This window comes from Oryx dammah, unplaced genomic scaffold (genome assembly GCF_014754425.2).
Source record: "Oryx dammah isolate SB20612 unplaced genomic scaffold, SCBI_Odam_1.1 HiC_scaffold_21, whole genome shotgun sequence".
Taxonomy (NCBI): domain Eukaryota; kingdom Metazoa; phylum Chordata; class Mammalia; order Artiodactyla; family Bovidae; genus Oryx; species Oryx dammah.
The window spans coordinates 24,360,031-24,376,941 of record NW_024070205.1 but is presented as its reverse complement, the minus strand read 5'-3'; the positions used below and the strand labels follow the sequence as shown (position 1 = coordinate 24,376,941).

At 43.5% G+C, this 16,911-nt stretch overlaps 1 protein-coding gene across 1 annotated transcript in view; it reads right to left on the bottom strand.

Annotated features, from left to right (window-relative positions):
- TNR (tenascin R) overlaps positions 1-16,911 on the bottom strand; it is a 93,591-nt gene that overhangs the window by 26,696 nt on the left and 49,984 nt on the right. Inside the window, exons 13-16 of the mRNA XM_040263923.1 lie at positions 13,651-13,770; positions 10,678-10,821; positions 9,885-10,015; positions 8,883-9,015 (exon numbers count right to left, since the gene is read on the bottom strand). Coding sequence (XP_040119857.1) covers positions 8,883-9,015; positions 9,885-10,015; positions 10,678-10,821; positions 13,651-13,770 — 528 coding nt within the window. The remainder of the gene's footprint in view (positions 1-8,882; positions 9,016-9,884; positions 10,016-10,677; positions 10,822-13,650; positions 13,771-16,911) is intronic.

The following is a 16,911-nucleotide window of genomic DNA, read 5'->3' as shown; positions in this document are numbered from 1 at the left end:
TGTAGCTTCCCAGGCTCCTCTGTCTGTAGGATTTCCCAGGCTAGAATACTGGAGTGGGTTGGCATTTCCTTCTCCAGGAAATCTTCCCAACACAGGGATTGAACCTGCATCTTCTACACTGGCAGGTAGATTCTTTACCACTGAGCCACCTGGGAAACCCATCCCTATCTTATACTGTAAATAAAATTAAGACTAGATATAACAATACATCCAGAAAGTTAATAGAAGAACATGTAGAAAAATATATTTGTGTCCTACAGGTAGGGTGAGATTTTTTAAAGAAAGACTTCAAAAGTTCAGATAATTATAGCTAATACTTAACTAGCACAGGAACCCTGATGGAAAGATGGACAAACTATATGAACAGGTAATTTACAAAAAAGGAAACTCAAAAGTCTAACAAGCATTTGAAGAGATGTTTAAAAAAACAAACATTATTTAATGAAGTTCAACTAGAACAGTGATCACAAAGCTGGATCATGTCAAGTCATCAGGAATGGTGTATATCATTAGAAAACAGGATCCTTTGTGCATTGTTGGAGGCAGTGTAGACCAGTACAACCATTCAGCAGAGCAGTACTTAGTTAAGCCAAATAAACACATACCCTAAGACCCAACAGTTCTCTTCTGGATACATATATCCCAAAGGTATTGCCTCAGTGATTTATATGTGGACATGTAAAACATCTATTTCTGCTTTATTGACTATGCCAAAGCCTTTGACTGTGTGGATCACAATAAACTGTGGAAAATTCTGAAAGAGATGGGAATCCCAGACCACCTAACCTGCCTCTTGGGAAACCTGTATGCAGGTCAGGAAGCAACAGTTAGTACTGGATATGGAACAACTGACTGGTTTAAAATAAGAAAAGGAGTACGTCAAGGCTGTATATTGTCACCCTGCTTATTTAACTTCTATGCAGAGTACATCATGAGAAATGCTGGGCTGGATGAAGCACAAGCTGCAATCAAGATTGCCGGGAGAAATATCAATAACCTCAGATACGCAGATGATACCACCCTTATGGCAGAAATTGAAGAAGAACTAAAGAGCCTCTTGATGAAAGCGAAAGAGGAGAGTGAAAAAGTTGGCTTAAAGCTCAACATTCAGAAAACGAAGATCATGGCATCTGGTCCCATCACTTCATGGCAAATAGATGGGGAAACAGTGGAAACAGTGTCAGACTTTATTTTGGGGGGCTTCAAAATCACTGCAGATGGTGACTGCAGCCATGAAATTAAAAGACGCTTACTCTTTGGAAGGAAAGTTATGACCAACCTAAACAGTATATTAAAAAGCAGAGACATTACTTTGTCAACAAAGGTCTGTCTAGTCAAGGCTATTGTTTTTCCAGTAGTCATGTATGGATATGAGAGTTAGACTATAAAGAAAGCTGAGCACTGAAGAATTGATGTTTTTGAACTGTGGTGTTGGAGAAGACTCTTGAGATCCCTTAGACTGCAAGGAGATCCAACCTGTCTATCCTAAAGGAGATCAGTTCTGGATGTTTATTGGAAGGACTGATGTTGAAGCTGAAACTCTAATACTTTGGCCACCTGATGCAAAGAGCTGACTCATTTGAAAAGACCCTGATGCTGGGAAAGATTGAGGGCAGGAGGAAAAGGGGATGACAGAGGATGAGATGGTTGGATGACATCACCAACTCAATGGACATGAGTTTGGGTAAACTCCGGGAGTTGGTGATGGACAGGAAGGCTTGGCATGCTGTGGTTCATGGGGTCACAAAGAGTTGGACATGACTGAGCTACTGAACTGAACTGATGTGGTATTTACTATAGTACCATTTATGGTGGAGGGAGACTAGAGACAACGTGATGTTCATCTTCAGGAAAATGAAGAGGTAAAACACAATGTGTGCACACCGTGCAATATTTTGCAATGGTTGGAAACATATGATTTTATACATGTATAACAGTGTGTGCAAGACCAGGGTTAGTCTTGTCCAACTGTCTGTGACACCATGGATTGTAGCCCGCCAGGCTCCTCTGTCCATGGAATTCTCCAGGCAATACTACTGGAGTGGGTTGCCATTTCCTTCTACAGGGGATCTTCCTGACCCAGAGATTGAACCCGGGTTTCCTGCATTGCAGGCAGATTCTTTACCAGATGTCTGAGCCACCAGGGAAAACATTAAAACAACATAGATGGATCTTAAAAATGGTGCTGAGCAAAAAAATAGAATAGAGAATGAGTTATGCAATCTAATAACATTGACATACATTTAAAATATACTTAAGGCAACATTTCAAAAATACATTTAAAAAATACACAACACAAGTTTACAAATTTAGCACATCAAAATGGCTCCATATGAAAGGTGAAAGAAAAGATGGTAGGTAAACAGAAATAGATGAATAAACAGAGAGGGACCTTGTTGGAGACTGACGCTGGTCATATGTGATAAACTGTGTGGTATGATTAATTCAGACCTCTCATCTGACACCCATCCGTCTACCCATGGTGGGCATGCATGGGAATGGTGTGTTCAGATGGGACATTTAGAGCCCTACCACCTTCTTCAAATCCAGGTCCCAAAGAAAGGAGAATGTGGGCCTCTCCTTTCCGGGGTCTGCTCGTTTCAACAGCAAGAAGTCAAGCTGTTTCTAAGTAGTGGAGACAAGTCCCTTCAGTGTCCTACTTAGGTGAGGGGAAATATGGCATAGATAGGAATAGATTGCAATGAATAGTGGTCATCATGCTCTCCTTCCCCACTGATAATGATATGGACTTACTTGCATGACCCATCGTCTGTTGTCCCAGAACCCAGGGTTTGCCCATCTTCATTAATTTTCACAACCTCAGAAAATGAAGCTCATGTTAGATCACACTCTAGGAGTTTCCCTGAAAAGCCCCAGAGAGCAGCTTAGTCTGGCTGCTGGGAGAGCAGGGACGGAGTGAAGGCAGTAAAGAAAACTTCTCATTACCCATCTCTGGGTGCCTCCGAAAATGATTGTCTTCGCTTAACCTCAAGGTCAAGACAACCTATTTTATAGTGTTCACTGTCTCCGAGGACAAGCTTTAGTGAGCGCCTTGTTTGCTCCTTATAGTATTAAAATAGACAATGAAATCTGCTTCTCGGAAGATCATTTCACCAAGTCCCTGTTGCTCTGTGGGGAATATTTGTTTCCTCATTTATATTCATGTCTCTAAAAGACAAGTAGACCTTGGATGAAATTTCAGGCGACAGTAAATTATAAATAATGTATCCATATTTTTTTTTCTCTTCCATACTACTTGTATTTAATTCCCCCCAGAGTCTTGTGCAAACACCAGAGACAAGAGGACAGGAAGCTATTAACATGATGGAAACAATGAAATGGGCTTATATTATATGGCAGGAATGCAATGAGAAGAGACATCTTGATCAAAGGACTTTTTTGAGGTTTTGTGGGAGCCAGTTCTTTTCTTTTTTCCTCTCTTATATTATTTTTTTAACATCTCAACTTTTTCCTAAACCATTAAATTGGCATCTGCATGCAATGAGTTCTCTTTGCTTGGCCCACCCAGGATAAGATGAGGGTTTTCAGTGGATGGAGGCCACTTTGGGGTCCAGCCTTAGACTCTTTTGTTCCCTAAGACACGACATAAAAAACACTTAGAACAATCAGCTGAGATCAGTCTAAGAACAGAATACTGCTAAGTGGAAGTTCAGGTACTATTAGTGAAGTCAGAAAGGGTGTCAGTTACTAGAATGAAATTAGCCTATAAATCCATCATTCCTGGTGTTCCTCAGATCTCTTGCTCAGCAGGAGTGATTCATGGGGTTCAGGAGGGCAGCCCTTCAATCTTTCGAGTAAGTGAAGATAACTCTGCTCTTTGTTTTTGTTTCTTTCTCTCCTCTCTCTTTCTCTCTCTCTTTTTAAAGGATGCTGCAGATGGAGCTTGCAGGGTGCTGCACATGGCTTCAAGGGTGTGCGGGGAGTATGCTCTGGTCCTGCTGGAGGGGCAGGGAAAGGATGGGTTAGAATGTGCTTCATGTCAGCAGAGGGTGGGGAACTCAGAATTGCACAATCAGGCCCGCGGCACTGCTGCTCCAACCACTTTTCCCAGAGGAAGTCCACTCTCAGGGGATGTCAGGAGATATCCAGGGCAGACAGGGGACTTCTGGGATGAGAAACACCTGGATGCCCAGGTGCCCAGTGAAAGTGAAAGTCATTCAGTCATGTCCAACTCCTTCCAACCCCATGGACTATACAGCCCATGGAATTCTCCAGGCCAGAATACTGGAGTGGTTAGCTGTTTCCTTCTCCAGGGGATCTTTGGAGGCCTCTTTCCCCCCACCCCACCCCCAGACTCATCCTCAAGGAGTCTAGCTCATGTCACCTGTCAAGTAAACCCCAGTCCTTTTCTTCTTGGTAACATCTCCACTCCTACACTTAGGAAGGTCATACACTTGTATCCTCTTCATCTCTAAGAAAATTTGCTTTTTTGGTGAGGGATTTAGGAGAAGGGGGAGGGCATGGCACAGGCAATGAGCACTCATTAATACTGACATGCATATTTTCAAATTATAGTTTTCTCCAGGAGGAAAGATTCCCTTTCCCTGACACCCTCTTTAGCATTTATTGCTTGTATTTTTTGATGATTGCCAAGCTGACCAGTGAGGTGGTACCTCATTGTAGTTTTGATTTGATTTGCATTTCTCTGATAAGTGGTGATGTTGAGCATCTTTTTATGTGCCTTTTGGCCATCTGTATATCTTCTTTGGAGAAATGTCTATTTAGATCTTCTGCCCATTTCTTGATTGGAATTTTTTTAAATATAATAAGCTGCATGAGCTGTTTGTATATTTTGGAGATTAATCCCTTGTTGGTCGCTTCATTTGCAAATATTTTCTCCCATTCTGTGGGTTGTCTTTTCATTTTATTTATGGTTTATTTTTCTGTGCAAAAGCCTTTAAGTTTAATTAGGTCCCATTTCATGTACCCCAAAGTCCACTGCAGCACTGTTTACAATAGCCAGGCATGGAAGCAACCTAAATGTCCATCAGTGGAGGAATGGAGAAAGAAGGTGTGAGAGACATATATCTACCTCGAATGGAATATTATTAAGCCATAAAAAGAACAAAATAATGCCATTTGCAGTGACATGGATGGGCTAGAGATTGTCATGTTGAGTGAAGTAAGTCAGACAAAGACAAATATCATATGATAGCACTTATATGTGGAATCCAAAAAAATGGTATCAATGAATATATTTACAAAACAGAAAGAGAGTCACAGATATAGAAAACAAACTTATGGTTAACAAGGGGGAGAGAAGGTGGGGGATGAATTTGGAGATTGGGATTGACATATACACACTATGTGTGTTAGTCACTCAGTTGTGTCTGACTCTTTGCAATCCTATGGACTGTAGCCCACCAGGCTCCTCTGTCCATGGGATTTCCCAGGCAAGAATACTGGAGTGGGTTAGAATACTGGAGTGGCTTGCCATTTGATAACTAATAAGAACTAATAATAATAGCACAGGGAACTCTGCTCAATATTCTGTAATGACCTCTTGGGAAAAGAATCTAAGAGTGGATATATGTATATGTATAAATGATTTGCTTTGCTGTACAGCGGAAACTAACACAACATTGTAAAGCAATTGCACTCCAATAAAAATTAATTAAAAATATTATCAAAACTTTCTGGTGACTGTGTCCATTGTGTCTTCATTTTGTCCAGAGCCTGTCATCATGTAAACTATAAAATTTACTGTGTCAGTTGCTTTGAATCTTAAAAAAAGTATTGACATGCAAATGACTCTGTAAGCTCTGTGTAATTCATTTGAGGCAATCTGCATGTGAGGTGGCAGAAAGAGCCTGCGATCAGAGAGACACGGGCATCATACTCTGTAAGCAGTCCCTCTTTGCATGGGCTGTCCCTGTAAGGGGTACTGAAAATCTCCTCCTACAGCTTTTTCATCAGAAACCCCTCTTCCTGAGCTCTGCACCTGGGATTTATCTGTTCCTCTAACCACCATTTATTATGTCTGCTATGTGCCCAGCTTCGTGTGAGGTGATGTCTTATGCATTGCTTCTGTCCCTGGATTGTCACTATGCCACTGGTCATTTCAGTGGGTTTGGGATGCATCGGTGATTGAGATTTAAATTTGAGCTTTCCAGGGAAACTGTGAAAACTTCTAGACATAGACCCCTCTTTGCCATGCACCACTGTAGTTGTAGTGGTAAGTCCGTCTCTGGTTCCCCAAACTGCATGGAACAACTTGGGTAGTAATTACACTGATGTTACAGGCAAGTGGGCTCTTCAGCGCTCTCCTTTTCAGGGGGGTTACTGGGCATGCTGGGGGGGCTCAGTGTCTAGTGAAGTCTCACAAAAATAACAAACACCTAAATACACTGTGATGGTCCCTCTGTGCTGTCCACAGAACAAAGCCACTACCCTGGGATCCATCCCAGATTTCCACAAATTGTCAACCCTCTGTTCACTGGTCGTTACTGGGCCCCCAGCTGGATTTGGGATTCTAGACTCAAACTGTTGCGCACCCTTTGGGGGTGACTTCATCTAACAGAGGCCAGCGGAGGGCACGGAATCTGGCATGCTCTTACAATCCAGGTGGATACGGAGCAAGGCACAGCTGCAAGATACTGCAGAAACCCCAGGCTATTGTCATCCTGCCCAGCACCACTAGCTGTGGTGTTACTAGGATGGGAATTGAAAGCTCACACTACACTGAGCAAGCAGTGAAACCCATGCATTTGGGGAATGAAATGAGTAGTTTAGACCTAATACATATGCAGATCAGGGGCTTTGTTTATGTTTCTGTCATCTGTGTCCTTTTTAGGGGAAGGAAAATTTTAATTCAGTGAAAAGCTCCAATCCCTGGGTCTTGGGTGGTGGCTTGAGAAGGGAAGCCCTGGAGGACCCTTTAATTAACTTGTGAATGTGCAGGGAAGGGCTTGAGCAAGATGGTGACACGGTGGTTCTGAGGTAAGACACCTCTAGAAAGTCATGGAGCTTGAGCTTACTTGACTTCAGCCCATAAAAGAGATCAAGTGTCCTCCAAATTCTGCTTTTCAAAGACCTGTGTTGGATACATGTCTTCATTGAGTCACCAAGGTTTATTTTTATGTTTTAATTAAAAATCATTTTTCTGAATATCATGCTCATTGTCAACACTTTGAAAGATATTGAAAAGTATAAAAAGGAAGGAAAAGGGGGACTCAGTCATAATTTCACTACCCTACGGAATCACTAGTGCTATTTGGGTGTATTTGAGCCAGTGCCCTGCTTTATCTTTCAGAACAAGTCTAGTTGGGGAGGTGGAGAAGGCCATGGCACCCCACTCCAGTACTCTTGCCTGGAAAATTCCACGGGAGGAGCCTGGTGGGCTGCAGTCCATGGGGTCGCTAGGAGTTGGACACGACTGAGCGGCTTCACTTTTACGCGTTGGAGAAGGAAATGGCAACTCACTCCAGGGTTCTTGCCTGGAGAATCCCAGGGACGGGGGAGCCTGATGGGCTGCTGTCTATGGGTTTGCAAAGAGTTGGACACGACTGAGTGACTCACAGAACACTTGCCCCACCTGGTGTACAGCCACCCTCCTCTAAATATGGGGAGACGGAGGACACAGTCTGGACAGGGCAGCACTGTGTTATAGGCTGCAGACAGGCACCACGGAAAGTGGCAGCAAGGGTTGTTAACAACGCAGACCGCAGAGCTAGCACCCCTGGGGTCAACCCCAGCTGTCCTACCTGAGAGCTATGGGATCTTGGGTGAGTCACCTCATCTCTCTTTGGCCCAGTTTCCATATCTGTAAATAAGGATACTAGAACATACCTCATAGACTGCCATGAGGATAAAGTTAGAATACATAATACTGTTATAACAGTGCCTGTCAAACAGCCCTCAAATATCAGGTGTTAGTTTATTTCCTGTTGTACACATTAGACCAACCTTACCCCTTAAGGTGGGGTTTCCTGGTGACTCAGACAGTAACGATTCTGCCTGTGATGCAGGAGTCTTGGCTTCTATCCCTGGATCAGGAAGACCCTCTGGAGAAGGGAATGGCAACCCACGCTAGTCTTCCTGCCTGGAGAATTCCATGGACAGAGGAGTGTGTAGACTGCAGTCCATGGGGTCGCAAAGAGTCAGACATGACTGAGTGACTAACAATTTCACTTCGCTTTTCACCCTTTAAGGGTATTTCCAGTATCTCCTGCTGATATTGGGTTAGCCAAAAAGTTCATTTGGGTTTTTCTGTACAATGAGACGGAAAAACCTGAAGAAACTTTATGACCAACCCAATACTTAGATGAAGGAAGTCAGAAGGAATGCTGGATTTAGAAGTGGAAGACCTTGGTTCAAGTTCTGACCCAGCACTTACTACCATGTAAGTCATTTGATTTCCAGGCACCTAAATTTCATCATCTGAGGTGAATGGGGATAATAAGACCCTTCTTACCAGCTGCTGTAAAAGAATGGGTTGAGACCATAGAAATGCAGAAGTGCTTTGTGGATGGAGAACTGTACACTTCATACTGGGGCTTTATTTGTGCGGCTTTTACAGAGAGCAGAGGCAGGAAGGAGGGAAGGACAAGCTGTGCTAGAAAAACCATGCAGAAAACCTGCACAGGAGCCTGCTCTCTTACTTGGTGCATTTAGTTGGTGCAGGAGGACCAGGAATTTGTGCTGCTGGTTCCTCTGGTTGCGTCGGTAGCGAGAAGTTTCTGGCAGGGCCATGGCAGTGGGGGAAGGCAGGAGTAGGGGAAAGTAATTATTTTCCTTTGCAAGAAGAGGCAATTGAGTTTCTCTGATGGGCTCCTCCCTGGCCAAGTCTCAGCAGAGGCTGCTGAGGAGCCCAGTGCTATGTAGGGGAGGAGGAGACGGCAGGGTGGAGGTACCCCTCTCACCTGTGGCGAAGGCAGTGGAGGTGATGCTGCTCCGCTCCGTGTCCTGGGCCGCCTGCAGGAGCACCGTGTAGTCTGTGCTCTCCGACAGGCCCTCCAGTCGGATCCACGTGTCCTCCGCATCCACTATCAGCTCCTGCAGGATGAACCAGGGGAGGGAGGTGGAAGGTGGGGAGCAGAGGGCTCACCATGGAGGGGGGCAGGGAAGGGAAGTCCAGACCCTGTGGTCACTATTACTGTAACCATTTTTATTGCACATCATGTAAGGAGAAGATGTTCCAATAAGCAGAGAGAACATATCCTATGTGGGACTGACGCCAGCTCCCCTCCCATGGATGCACACTGGACAAGCTTAGCCATGGGTTATTGAACTCTGTGGTTTTCAGATCACATGGGGTCTCCTGGAGGTGTGATGAAGGAGGAACCTAGGCCTCCCTCTTCCATACCTGCAGACCAGCTCTATTGAAACCTATTCTGTTTATTTGGTTTCTGAATATGATTTCACTTTACAAAAAAAAAAAAAAGGATTCCACTGTTAACAAACATTTGACAACCAGTGCTATAGGTGGCCTGTTTCAACTGACCACCTAAAACAGAAATTTGTGATCTCTTTACTGTGGGCTGTATAGACAGAGCCTTTATCGTGCTTATCGAGAGGCACATGAGACTGTCGAATTTGGTATCCAGCTCATGTTTGCATGGCCCTGTTACTGAAAATTCATTCCAACACTATGTACTTATTAATTGGCTTGGAAGCTGGTATTGGCAGCATCAACCACAACCGAGTGAAGTTGCAGGGTAGATGCCCCTATTACCTAGAGCAGAAACTGAGGCTCAGAGAGGTTGAATATTTTGCCTTAACTTGCACAGAGAGTAAGAACAGAGGCAAGACTACCACGCAAATGTCTGGCTTGCAGATGAGTGCTCTTTCCTCAACAGCCTGCTATGTATCCGTAATGGCAAACTTGGCTTACTCCTTGTGGGTTGCTTCCAGAAAAATCTCACCTTGCGGCTTCCATCAGTGGATTTGTAGGTCAAGACGTAGTTTTCAATCTCTGCTCTGGGAGGCTGCCAGGAGATCAGGGCACTTTGTCTGGTGACTTCACTAGCTGTCAGATTTTCAGGAGCATCCAGGACTGCAAAGAAGAGAAAATGTGAGGAGTGGGCACCCCTCCAGCTCCTCCTTCTTTGATGCCAGGCATATGGACCAGTTTGTCCACCTATGTGATCTCTGGGCTGCTCACATGGTGACCCCAGTTCTCGCTTGGACAGGAGCATAAAGCATACCTTCCTGGGCAGAAGGTAATCATTCAGCGTCATGATCATTACTGAAGCTATCCCTTCTTCCCTCACCTGGTCCTCTGGGCCTGGATGTGGTATCGTCCCGTCTGAAATCATGACGTTGTTAAATCTGCATGTCTGTGAGTTCACTCTTGAATTTACATCATTGCCACATGTACACTTTTGTCTACTGTTCTCCTGGCCATGACTGTACCTGGCAATTCTCTCCCAGATATTAAGCCCTTTAGTATCCATCAGACTTTAATGGGCCAGATGCGTTCCCAATACTGGCCTCTCTTGACCTGGTTCTACTGCTCTCAGCCAGACTCAGGAAGAGAGTTGCAGCCCACTCTCACTGGCGTTTGGGCTGCAGTTAACTAAAATAAGAATACCTCATAACTGCATTGTCCAAAACCTATAGACTCTAATCTAGTCTAGCCCTTGGAAACTGATCATTTTCAGGATCCATAAAGGCCTCCCAGGATAGTGACATGGAGCTAACCACTCGAGTACTCACGGGTAGAGAAGTTGGTACTGACGGTACCACTGGTGAGAGGCCCGCTGGTGGCATACATGGTGACAGTGTAGTGGGTCCTAGGAAGCAGGTCAACAAGCTGGAATTCCTCACTGTCCCCATCAACCAGGATGGTCTCTCCAGCAACTAAAATCAGATGGATATGGATAAGGATTGAACAAGACTATTCAAATGCACTGTTAGAGTATTTTGGAAAAAGTCCTTTAGAGGTTATTTAACTTGGCATTATATTCCATACAAAGCTTCCCTCTCATCTTGTTTTTCATCATAATTGAGAAATTATTTGGAGGCCAGATAGTCTTTCATATAACATCTACTTGAGTCTCTGGAGTTAGAATAAACCAAATCTCTTGTTTCATGACTCCTTCCTGCCCTTCACTATTCCTAATCAGGTTTTCTCTCCTCTAGACTAAGAGCATTCAGCCCAACCCCCATTACATGTATGAAAGTGAAAGAAAGTGAAGTCGCTTAGTCGTGTCCGACTCTTTGCAACCCCATAGACTGTAGCCTGCCAGGCTCCTCTGTCCATGGGATTTTCCAGGCAAGAATACTGGAGTGGGTTGCCATTTCCGTCTCCAGAGGATCTTATGAGATGATTCTAAAACTGTCACATTCCTGGCCACCTTTCTCTAAACAAGGAACTGTTTATCAGTGTCCCTGCTGAAATGCAAACTCAGAAGAGGACTGAGAACAATAATTGAGATGAGCTGACAATGAAAGAAACAGGTTAAGACTCTGCTTTTATTTGTGCCAAGTATGTATATTAACCCTGGTCCTAGGATACTGTTATCATAGGTTGAGATTAAAAATCATCAAAGATCATGTTTATAACCCCCTCCCAAGCTTACCTTGTGTAGTTGATTTTTTGCACCCAAGGGAAGGGATTTGCATTCATTTCTACTGCATTTTTCCTTGTTGACTGAGTGTGGGGCTACCATTGCAGTTTACTAAAATATATCTGAATTTGGATTCTAACAATCACAGTTTTGTTTGAAACATAAATTTTGTATTCATATCTTTTCTATATTCATTCAAGCTGTTCATAAAACTGTTCATTAGATCAAGGCCAAGCCTCTTATTGTGTCTTGAGAATACTTCTGAGTCATTCAGCATTTAATAGAGTTTACTGGGCACTTCTCCAAACAATGGCAGGGCTGAAGTTTCAATTTTTTGTGGTCTAATGACATAGAAAAGCATGCAAACAAGTTAAAATCTAAACTAGCCCTTTGAAAGAGCTCATATAATGGCTCTATCTTTTTAATCTCCTTTGCAACATGGTGCCAATAGTCAGTGCTCCAGCCACATCGACTATGGCAGTTGCTGAGACTCTCCAAGCTTTCTCTCTAAATGCACCACAGGCTGCTCTTTTTCTTGGAATTCACGTCTTTTTCTTTTTCTCTTTTTCTCAGATCTAAGATCTGCCTTCTTTCTTCCCCTCCACACCCTCACTCCAAATCATAGTGGCCTATCAGGTGTGGCAGACTGGTGTTTTGTACTTGCCCACATCATGACGCTGCCCACATTGTGTTGTAACTCGTTACTTGTCTGCATCCTTACTAGAAGTGAATTTTTTGAAGATAAGAACTTGTGTTTTGCTTTGAATCGTTGTAGTCTCAGAGAGTGCATGGTGCTTTGGAGGAAAAGCAAAAGTAGTTGTTGAATGAATGGAAATTGCTATGATGGAACTCTGTGCTTTATATCTGTGAGCAGGTGCCTTAAGGGAATAATGAGAGCTTTGATCTAGGAGATTGTGTTGAAACTGAGGCTTAAAGGATGAGTTTAGTAGGTAGATAAGTGGGGAAAGAGTTTCCTGGTACAGGAAAGAACATGTGCAAATGCATGTTGGCTTGAGAAGGCAGGTGAGAATTTAGAATTGCAGGGTCATATGTGTAGGGAGGGGTGGTAGGGTTGACATGGCTTGCGCATGCACACAGCAGGGTTAGGATGTATCCACAGTAATGATGTTCATTCTCTGGGGAGGGTCAGTCATTCGATCAGCTGTAACTCCAAATGTGATCCACCATGCAGTTTTCCATCTAAATGGGAGGTGGGCATTCTAATGCCTTGCTGAGATACTGATGTGCTAGCAGATTTGCCAGTGAAAAAACGGGGGCAAAAAGTGGTTTGGGCAAAACTCATACTTTGCAAACCTGTGCTGGTATGTAGTAATCATTAATTCCTTTCCAACTTATTTAATAGTCTGTTTTGGTTTCTCCTTTCCCAAGCTTTGACAATCAGTTTACTTTGCAGCTTACAGAATTGACTTAATCTGTCATTTTTGAAAATCAAGACATCTGCCTGCCTTCTGTCTTCTGATATCTTTGTTCTCTGGATTCCTGCCTATAACCCACAATATTCTGTGAGCACATGTATAATTTAGACAGAGAAATAATTTCCTAGGCCTAGACACTTGAACTACTCAATAGCATTCTGCTTTGGGCTTCTCTATTCAACTTCAAGTAGCATTAAGGTGAGTAAGTATGGCAAAGAAGGCATTAAAACTCAAGATCTCATGTTGGCTCAACCTTTGGGGTTGGATATGGGCAGAGAAGATCAAAGCGACAGAAAAATTTAGTAGTTCTGAATCCTCTGTCACTTGTTACCATGGATGGTCCTTTAGTGTTTTCCTCACTTCGTAAAATATCTAGAAAAGTCAGCTTTCTTGCCCATAGCATTCTGAGGCAAATTCTGAGTTTTGTCATTCAAATGCTACTTCTGTCTCTGTATTGGTTACATGCCCTTTTTGTACTTTTAAGATTTAACTTCTCAACTCCCATAGTTGATACAGTTCACAGAGTTTGGGGGCTATCTTGAGGGCTTTATGGTAAAATTAAAGCAGGGAAATTTCTAATTTTCTTTCAGATTAAAAAGATTTAAAAACAAATTTCATACTGGTCTTCAGCCCCAATCCCCACCATTCCCACCTGTGTAATGCATTGACCTGCAGACACCCACCTGCAAAGTGGGTGAGAACAATGACGTAGTTCTCGACTTCGCTCATGGGCGCCTTCCACTGCAGCAGGGCTTCGGTTGGGGTGATGTTGGTAGCAGTCAGATCCGCAGGATTGTCCATGGCTGAAACAACATAGGAAAATACCAGGTAGAGGTAAGAGGAACTGCATTGTGGAAGAGGAGAGAACTGTCTCCTGTAGTTTCACCTAGAATGCGTGTCTGCCGCTGTGTGACACAAGATAATGAAGGGAATGAAGACCTCTTTTCTTTCTCCCCTTCTGATTCCAACAGCCCTTTCCCCTTCTCCCATTTCTCCTTCCTTTCAAGCACTCAGCACTCCCTTAATTACTCTCAGATCTTTTTTTATAATCGATTCATTAACATGTGCAGAGCAGTCGGGTGTTATGGGGGATTCCAAGGTATGACTCTTGTGCTTTAGACATTTAAACCTAGATAGAGAAACTAAGAATATATCAAAACTGTTATGTTTTTGTAGCCGATGAGCTAATATGCTTCCCAGGCTCTTTTTACTTGCATAAATGTTGATAGAAGGGGCATGCCATGTGAAACAGTCTCTGTTGACGAACTGCAGGAAGTGTGGTGGGAGTTCCATGAGGTCAGGGAGTAACCCCAGCACCTAGAACTTAGACGTTGCTCAGTAAATACTTGTGGAATGAAGAATGGGACTCAGGTTGCCTTTAAAGTCATATCTGCTCATTGAACTCTTGCTTTGCTACTCACAAGGCTGACTCTGTACTGAGTCCTGGGTTCTTTTTTTGGCATAGAGAGTCAAGGGACTTGGTCCAGGCTTAAAGCCAGGAGTGCCTGTTGAGGACCAGAGTTTGTTCATCATAGCACCATATTCTTATTCTCACTTGCACATGTGGTTTAGTTGCTTCAGTCGTGTCTGACTCTTTGCGACACTATGGACTGTAGCCCACCAGACTCCTCTGTCCATGGGGTTCCCCAGGCAAGAATACTGGAGTGGGTGGCCGTTTCCTTCTCCAAGGGACCTTTCCGACCCAGGGATCGAACCCTCATCTCTTACATTGCAGGTGGATTCTTTCCTGCTCCTGTTCTCTGCCTCGTTTCCTTACTGCACCTCTCTTTCATAAAGTTGGGATTTATCTTAGAAATGCAGGTTATTACAGTAGTTTAGGTATCAGCTCAACCTATGTGTCATGTATTTTAATTCTGGGGACCTGGGAGAAGGAAATGGCAACCCATTCCAGTCCTCTTGCTTGGAAAATCCCATGGATGGAGGAGCCTGGTAGGCTGCAGTCCATGGGGTCTCGAAGAGTCGGACACGACTGAGCGACTTCACTTTCACCTTTCACTTTCACGCATTGGAGAAGGAAATGGCAACCCACTCCAGTGTTCTTGCCTGGAGAATCCTAGGGACGGGGGAGCCTGGTGGGCTGACTTCTATGGGGTTGCGCAGAGTCAGACATGACTGAAGCGACTTAGCAGCAGCAGCAGATATACTATTAATCTCTCCCTCTTCCCTAACTGAAGGCTCTTATTGCTTGTCTATGTCCTTTTTCATGTTTGGGAATGCATGTACACCTGTGGTGGATTCATGTCAATCTATGCCAAAAACAATACAGAATTGTAAAGTAAAAATTAAAAATAAATAAATAAATAAATTTAAAAAAATAAAAAAAATAAAAATTATCCAGAAAAAAAAAAAAACAAAGAAACAACCATTTACAATTTTAACATCTGAATTGTGTCCATAATCTATGCCTTGAACAAGGTCTTCAAATGCAACCTTCCAAAAAGAAACAAAGAAGAAAAATCTTAAGAGACTACATTTAGCTTGACCTCTCTGAGACCTACCATGAGACCTTGAGGAGTAATCATTGTCAAAAGTTATAAAATCATAGACCTCACACTAAAGCAACAGCAACAGCAAAAGAACAAAATAAAACATTTCTGTGAGTAATCTAGTTGTTGGGAGTTGCCAAAATAGCTCTGCCTGAACTTGAAGGAGGGAAGCTGGGTCAGTGCACTATAGAATATATGCTTTAGAGATACTTGCTTATGACTAAGAGCCCAGGGAATGAGTTTTTGACCTAAGTTGTTCTCTTATACTTTTGGGTTTGGAGCCTCGTGAAGTCCATTTTACTGTCCTCACTGAGAAAAACCCTAATTTCTTTAATGTGAATTTCTAAGACTTAGAGGAATGGACGAGGAGGGTTTCTTTGCACTCACTGGGCATCCCTTTCAGGTCAATATGTGTTGATACTTTAATGGTCATAGATGTCTGGATAGGAAGGGTAAGACTGAACCCAAACCATGGCTGTGCTGTATGTAGTCACAGGCAAGGAGGGACAGCAGGGAGGAAGATGGGAACGTCCTGTGATGTCTTCAGATGAATGACTTTTTGAGTTTCTGAAGGAATATTTCTTTGGCCATGGCCTTAGAGATGCTCCTTCTGGGCTACAAGAGCAGTGAGGAATTCCAAGTTGCTCTCATTCATGAAGTACCGTTCATTCCCTGAGGGAAGTAAACAGCCTCAGGAAATCCAGGTGTTCTCTTAATGAGGCAAGCTGGATGTCTTCCTATGTGCTGGGTCAGTGCACTACTGAATATATGCTTCAATATACAGGAACTATATCGTCACTGAGAGTTGCGTCTGGGGTTGGGACCAAAACTTTCACTGTTCCCTCTTATGATTTCTGTGGAAAACCTGTCCTAGTTTTGTGTGATGAGCTGGCTGAGGAGTTGGAAAAGAAGGGCAGGGCAGGGGCTGTCAGAGCCCTGTTCTCAAGCCCATCGTTTTTTCCAGAGAAAAGCACCTCCCTCCTCCTCCCTGGATGATAAAGCAAAAGCAAATGCAGCTGCTTGGTGGTTCTGGTCATGTAGAATGAGGGGTTTCATGATTCCAAGGGTCGTTACTGGAATAACAGACTCCTTTTGTTTTTTCTCTAAGGTAAAGTTTCCCTGTCAGAGTCTTTTAAAAAATTAGATAGGATGAATCACATGTCTATTCTGGAATTCACTTCTGTCATGAGTCTTTGGAGGGTTACTTTTCATATTGGAAATACCATGAAAATGTCTGCCCTAAACCGTTAAGACTCTTAGAGGGTGACTCTCTAAACTCCTAGTATTACAGAGGAGCTCCAAGGGAGGAACTTTGCCAATTGCTTCAAATTGTGAGTCCAAGGACCACCGTGGAGGGCAACCTCCCATCCCCAACCCAGAACCAGTGTCCTCTGAGTTAGCCAGGATAACTTCTGTTGGTCCCAGGTCCTCAGCTGG